The sequence below is a fragment of the Temnothorax longispinosus genome, chromosome 9 (genome assembly GCF_030848805.1).
Source record: "Temnothorax longispinosus isolate EJ_2023e chromosome 9, Tlon_JGU_v1, whole genome shotgun sequence".
Classification (NCBI taxonomy): Eukaryota; Metazoa; Arthropoda; class Insecta; order Hymenoptera; family Formicidae; genus Temnothorax; species Temnothorax longispinosus.
Window position 1 is genome coordinate 5,627,169 of NC_092366.1, and position 7,333 is coordinate 5,634,501.

Genomic DNA, 7,333 nt, shown 5'->3' on the forward strand with positions numbered 1-7,333 from the left:
TGATAGATGCGCCCAGTCGCCGAGAGGCTCCCGCTTCGTGTCACGATGCCCCCGTCAGCGCGCCCGGCGATCGTTGTTCACCAATCAGCGCCCACCAGCCCGTACACACGGCGCGCTCGGGTGGGGTACGGTGGAAAAGTAGTGCGAACCCGCGGCAGAGACGGCTGCACGTGGGGCAACGTGGGGCGCAATGGGGTGACAAGGATATGCGTGTCCTGCCCGCGCGAAACATTCACGGAGAAGCTCCGAAATTTCAGGATCGATTTTTGACGCGCGATTTGACTCAACGAAATTCGATATATAAATGACGAAGAAATCTTGTGAGCCTCTCGTTAACTCTCTTTCCTGGTTTTAAGCCACTTCAATCACGAGCGATTCATCGACACGTGTCGTTTCGCATCGTGGGCTCCTTTGCAATGTAAAATAAGTCGCTTGTGTGGACTCGACGCGAGCCGTTTTGTTTGACAAAACGAGTGAACCGGCGGAAGGAACGCCACGCGGAGACCACGAAGCGAGGGGGTTGATATTTCCTTTATAACGCTCGCACCTGCGAGAGGTCCTCGGGAGAAAAGCCGCTCCGTACCGCGCGACTTTTTCGCCCTAGGAATTTTTTTCAGCGGTTAATCACCCGGCGGACAGCGGAGCGAGTAACGGAAAGCGCGTCTTCATGGTGGATTACGTTTTGCCGCTTTTGCGCACGTTGGCGCGGGGCACGGGACTTTGTGCAATTACCACGGGGCGCACGACGGAGTCGTGAACTTCGTCCTCCGTTCGCCACGCGTTATTAATAAGCACGTCGGAAGGTTGTAAATGAGCCGCGCCGGGAAAACTTTCGCGGTCCCGACAATCACGGGCTGTGTGAAGGGACGGGAAAATTGTTGCGACGCAGTTGAAAACTCGTGGATCATCGTTGCGAGAAGTTTGGAAAATCGTGGGTTCGTCGCGCGCGCGCGGAGTTACCTTCTTCGAGGCTTTCTTACTCGGAAAGTTGCGATGAAAAATGTAAGATGCGCGAGATCGATTAATTCATGAAACGTGACCGAGTTAAATTATTCTATTACAGTCGAGAATGACTTCCGGTGTAACGTAAATGATAAAAAAATCCCAAAATTTGCTCGTCTCGACTTTAATTTCTCAATCCCTTGAAGTTTGCGGGTATTCAGACTTTTTAAAGCGTCCTTTTTGTATCAGTTTCTTATTCAAATTTAAAAAGATACTACAGGATAATGACATTATAATAACTTTGTTGAAGATCAATGTATAAAAAAAAAATGCATATTATTTTTCAATATTATACATTCATTCGGCTGAAAATTAAAAAAAAAAAATTTAAACAGGAATGTCAGAATCGGAGGTGCCGAAACACCCCGTCGGTTCTAGAGTCTAGAGCCGGGCGTGCGGCGCGGCGCTGCCGCGCGTGCGCGCGCGCATGCGCAGTCGCGGCAAGTGAGCCGCGGAGGCAGCAGCCGCCGCTGGTCGCGCTCGGGCGTCCCGGCCACGCTTCTCTTGTCTCGACGTCCTCGCGGAACGCCCTTCGTCGCCGCGGCTCTCTCCGGTGAGGAACTTCCGAAGCGTCCGGACCCCGCTCGACGGTCCGCGATCCCCGTCTCCAGGTCCCGTCCACCAGCTCCGCGACGGGAGCGGAACTCCGAAAACTCCGCTCGCGACGGCGACGTGCGACGCGACACGCCTTCGTGCTCGCCGACACCCTAACCCCCTCGGAACCTTCCGCTGGGTTCCTTCCGTCTCTCGAAACGTGCCTCGAGATCTTGTCGCCATTTTTTTCGCGAGGCGAGTGTCACGAGACGCCCGACGCCCGACGCCCGACGCCGTTTTCTACAAATGGCAAATACGAGTTACGTCGCGGCCACATCGTTCGGTTCGTCGTGTCGTGGCGTTCGAATTTCTTCCCACGGAATCGCGGATCTACGCGATTCTACGCGTCATATCGCGCGTGAGAGAGAGAGAGAGAGAGAGAGAGAGAGAGGGAGGAGCACTCGTGCAGTGACGTCAACGGTTTCGGAATTCCGAGCGTAAAAAACACTCGGCGATTTTCCGCCGTCCTCTCCGGTTGACTCCTTCTCTTTCTTTCTCCCAGAGATAGGATTTTTAGAGTAGAGGATTTACGTCGCGGGTCGAAACGCGCGACGCGAGCTTTGCGTCGTGGACGCGCCGAGGAGACGATTATTTTTTTTTTTTACTCCGTGAGAACCAAGGACTGCGACGTATCGAAAAATGTCGCGAGTTCGCACGAGCCGCGACACCTGCGGACCTTCGGTGTGTTTTGCGTCGATAACATCCTCCCACTTCCATCTAGGTTTTCCATCGCGACGGAAATGCGCGGACCGAGATATCCGCGCGCATCTATTTCTGTGGATTGTATTATCATTCAGCGATTCTCGCATCATCGCTCGCAATAAAAAGGATCTTCGTACGAGTGACGCGCTCGCTCGCGCTCGCGCGCGCGCGCGCGCACGACTCCGAAGCTCCGAGTTCGAGAAAAGTGGCCGAGCCGTTGTCGAGCCACGCTCGCTCTTTCGACTCTTTCGAGCTACGAACGTGGAGATATAACTGGACCGGCCCCGCGGGGCCGTACGCGCTACGTGGAGAAAAACCGTGCAGGGGGGATTGAATTGCTTGTGGGACACGCCATTTTGTTCGTACGGGAAAACGCGCAAGATTTAATAAATCGAGAGTAACAAAACAATCCGCGCGAATGTCCGTAGGATAGTTCCTAAACGGTGGGGAGAGCTTCTCTCCGTTGCTTTTGCGAAATCGTTCAAAGGGGGAGAAACGTTGGGGGAAGGAGCGTCTTATCTGTTTCGTGAAAAAGAGCTTAGCGCCAATCGCTGATTTAGCTCGCCTTTGCGAACAATAACTCGGTCGTATTCTCGTCCGCGCATTGTGCCGCGCCTGTAGGCGCAAAGTCGCACGGCGATCGGTGGACTGAGAGGAGGCAATGATGAACCTGTGTCTCGATGACCCTTTGCAGATCTACGAGGAAATTTATGGCAATAAATTTATTGTAATATATCTGTTTTAAGTTTGTTATAATAATGAACCTTATGGAATGCTCGGGAGCATCGATCTTCATGCTCCGCCGATTTTTGGAAAGTTCAACTTCTCGCGAGCGAAGTTTCTCGGAGTGGAAATTTTTGGAGTCGCGAAAATTCGTGGATATTCAGTGTAATATCATCATTATTAATAGGATTGATTATAGGTTCTCGTTACGGGTCGCTTATCTTATCGTTAATAATCCTAGTACGATATTGTTATATCATCGCGCGATTTAACGACCACGTTGCTCGCAGACGTTCTCTTGACCGTTACCTTGAATAGAGTGTGAATGTAAAGAAAAAAAATGGCTAGATCGACTCTACCTAGCCTCTTGGTAATAAGTTATACAGTTGCGGAACAACTCTTTCCTGCACGATAGTCAGGGGAACTTGATACGCCACACTGTATATAGATGAAGAAGAAGGCCGTATCTTTAGGCGAAGCGGGAAAGACGTATAATCAGATGGAACCCGATTAACTGCGCCACGTGGTCTGTGCGTTGTGGTTTCCCAGACGAAGCGTTTGCGTCTTTTCGAGCAGCCTGCGACTCGTGCAAGCGAAATACAAGCTGGGTCACGTGGGAGCACGCTTTACACCTGAGACACCTGGAAACGTGGTTGTCGAAAATTATAACCAATTAAAATAATCCAAATCGTTTTTTTTTTTACGGTTCTAAGCGCTTGGCCTTTACCGCAATATTAACCCCAGGTAGAACAGAAAGTCGCGACGAAGTCGAAATGACGGCAAATAAGTGACCTAAAAATCGTCGTTTTGACATCATTTCGACTTGCCGTTTCTACCTGGGAAATTGCGCGTTGCGTGTGTTAACGACATGTGTTCCATCTTTTGTTTGCTACGCCCTGCGCGAGTCGCGGTCCAATTATTTTTTCTATCCATGCTGCGCGAACCGCAATAATATGCACGCGAACAAGAGAGGAATAATCGCATGTTAGGCTCGCGTACGAGATAGAAAGAGAGAGAAGAGGATGTGCTAGCCATACTTGAAAATATAGAAAGCAAAAACCTTGCGAAGTAACAGACAGTTATTTAGAAACAGAAAACGCATCTCATTTATCGGACGCACAGAAGGCTATAGACTTACTCCGATATCGTTTTGTAAATTAAACAGAAATATAATTTTCTTCGCGATATGCGTCCACACACACACACACAATTCTCTTGTTTTTACTCCGAATTGTATTGATTCTGAAATATTGACACATTACTGTAGAAAGATGTTATTGATTTTTAATTTCGTTGATGCTGCGTAGATTTTTCGCGTGCCATTATTTATTCCATTTTATATTATTCAGTGATATCTTTCGTATTGATTTTTTTTAGCTGTTGGCAACTACTTAATTAGCTCTGACAGCTCGTTCCCACTTTATATTGGGGAGCGTTACTGCCCTTCTCGCTTGCACTTAGAAATATATATAACTCAACAAATGAACCGAGCACCCTAAAATCGCTCGGCGAATCTTCTTTTACTTCTCGCCCCGTCGCAGCGCGTGTATTTTCGCCGTTCGTTACTTTCCCGTATTGCGTAATACGGGATTGCATGCGAGGAGAACATAAAAGTTAAAACACGACAAGTTTCGAAGGACGATGTTTCGTGAGTCGGGCTGCAATGTCCATCGACAGTGCGTTTAATTTTATGTTTATTGGGTAACCATGCGATATTGTAAACCGCGGGGTTCATAGTTCACTGGCTGCATGTATGCGACATCGGTGCACTCAAATCGGTGGCCAAGTATCGTCGATAACTTTATGAACTATAAAGCAAATGTGCTATAAGTATACCTATAGTTCAAATGGTGTTCTTAAATGCTTACAGATATAATATATTCAGTAGATATATATATGTAAGGTTATAAGTAGAGAGTCTTTAGTCTTTTCGAGCTCAGTTGGACGTTGTCCGATATATTTAAATCACATTATTTAAATAATTTCAATTCAACAGATGCTCTACACTCACGTTTGATATATATTATAAAGTGCATAAAGCTTAGTGGAAAGACATGCGACACACACACACATACGCACACGCAGGCATATTATCTTAATACTATGTTGACACTCTTATACTGTTGTTCTTCGTTGTACAAGACTCAATGTCGAGAAATGCTACTTACTAAGTTTCTGAGTTATAAGGAATGCAAATGTGATGCAAATATACTAGCGATATTCTTATACTAGCGTTTCGAATAAATACTTAGAGAATACATGCTTCGTCATAGGTCATGTTGTAATTAGATATATTGACAATGTATATCTTAATTATTAATTTATGTTTCATCGTAGGTATTTTTTGCAGTTTTATACAAAACTATTAATCTAAACTTATTTATCACGTACTGCGAGGAAACATAAATAGTAAATTCAACAGTAAATTAATCCATTCTTGATACAAATTGATACAATATTGCCTTACATAAATGCTTTTATAAAATTTAAAATAACATACCGATATGAAACGAAATGAATAAAAAATAAAACATATCAATGTTTTCAATAGAAAACAGAATAACATTCAACGATAAACATCTAGTCGTAATCAAATATTATTCGCAGCATTTATATTTATATATATTTAACGTCGAAACGTTACTATATCTCTTAATTTAAATTATAGAAAGTGCATTGAAATAAATTATCAAAATAATTATGGTTTGTCTCTGCAGAATCGTCGCCTCTGTTCATTTGTATTTTATCGTACTTTTTTCTTCGTATCGGTGCCTTCTTTTACATAGATATCATCCAATTCATTGACTTGATGCGAACAGTGAGGAAAACCCTGTCCTATCAGGGTTGACTTTCTTTGGTGTTTTAGGAAGTAACGAAGTCCCTTTGCGATGCCGAAACCAATCATAGCTATCGATATCGTTAACAACGCCATCAAGAGAGGATGCTGCAGCAGAATATGAAAGAATTATATCGCGCATATACGACAACGACGGTGAAAGTAATCTAATTACGATTATTACCATTTTGACAAATAATTTAAAAATAGAAAGAACGAATCAATACCGTTAGGGTGGGCTTGTTTGTAAAAACATAGTCGGCGATCACGACTGTGACTCCTAATATAATACCAACGCCAGCTCCAAGCCATGGGATCTGTTGGTCAGCTGTGAAACATTATTTTTCATTATGTTTCAGTTTTCATAGTTTTCAAGATAACTCTGTGCCAAGTACCTCTTCTGTCTTTAATCAACGACCTGGACGCCTTGTTCATCGCCTCTATAATCTTAGGCTCGTTTGGCTGTAAGACCAGAGCTTTGTTGTAAGATTCAAGCGCTTCGTTGTAAGAGGATAGTTTCAGTTCGACCTCGCCCTTCCTAAAGTAACCCTGAAACAGATAAAGAGACATATATTTATTCTTTGCTTTAAAATCAAAGCCTAAAGGAACCAATTTTACTGGATTAGTCCCATTTTGAATGATCTATACAAAAGTGTCGTTTTACATACTTTGGACCAGTCGGGCTTCAGTTGAATGGTCATCAGAGCATCGTTCAGGGCGTCACGATACCGTTCCATCATCAAGAAGGTGAAGGATCTGTTGCTGTAGAGAGAATAATTCTTTGGATCTAGTTTGATGGCATGCGAGTAATGAAGCATCGCCTTCTGATATTTTTTCTCCCTAACATACGCGTTTCCCTGCTGCTTGAGGTTCTCCACCTGAATAAAGAAAAATGCCTTTATTTTGCGCATCATACATATATAATACCATGTTTGCGTTTGGAGGTTAATGAGAGAAGAACCGGCCAAAAAAAACCGGGCCAACACCGGCGTCTCTTGCCATGCGAATAATTGAGAGCCCCATCGTAGAGGCGTACTATTTCTCTCGGAACCGTTATCTGGTTTGTACAACGTTGATAAGCACGACACTGCAAAAAGCTTTGATAAGGCTCACCTCTGCCTCCTGCGCATTCATACTTTCATTCACGGTATTCCTGGTTTTCCAGCAAGTAGGAGGAGCCTGAGGCTTTATCACTCTCGCGATAAAGTCAAGTCAAATCGATCGATTGAAGGACCCGTCCTCGGGGTGTTGTTCTTGATCGAATTGTAACTTCGTCGAGGAGCAGATGAGCACCTGTCATGTCCACCGACACCCCGGACGGGTGCATGCGCGGAGCGGCGGACGTAAAATAAGCAACAAATGTGTGCCGTGTGCGTGAATCTCACGCGAATTGCGCATGTATTCCTGCGTCATAATGAAAGCTCTCGTATAACGAAAGCATACCGGATTTTTACTCACGGCAATATCAACGATGTT

General features: G+C 45.1%; 1 protein-coding gene across 1 annotated transcript; it reads right to left on the reverse strand.

Moving 5' to 3' along the window:
* Window positions 1-4,956: 4,956 nt before the first annotated feature.
* LOC139818631 (protein STIP1 homolog) lies at window positions 4,957-7,333 on the reverse strand. Its single transcript, XM_071787435.1, has 5 exons — window positions 6,971-7,333; window positions 6,526-6,735; window positions 6,253-6,406; window positions 6,085-6,185; window positions 4,957-5,965 (listed from the first exon to the last, which is right to left on the reverse strand). Exons 1-5 carry the CDS (start codon window positions 6,989-6,991, stop codon window positions 5,765-5,767), a joined length of 687 nt encoding a protein of 228 aa, XP_071643536.1. The 5' UTR covers window positions 6,992-7,333; the 3' UTR covers window positions 4,957-5,764.

Bases quoted from the DNA above. Each gene is read 5' to 3' on its own strand.
- LOC139818631 (XM_071787435.1), bottom strand. From the start codon at position 6,991: ATGAATGCGCAGGAGGCAGAG. The intron at 6,736-6,970 runs GTGAGCCTTATC...TTCTTTATTCAG, and splicing joins TGAATGCGCAGGAGGCAGAG to GTGGAGAACCTCAAGCAGCA. The intron at 5,966-6,084 runs GTATTGATTCGT...ATTCTGCTGCAG, and splicing joins CAAACAAGCCCACCCTAACG to CATCCTCTCTTGATGGCGTT.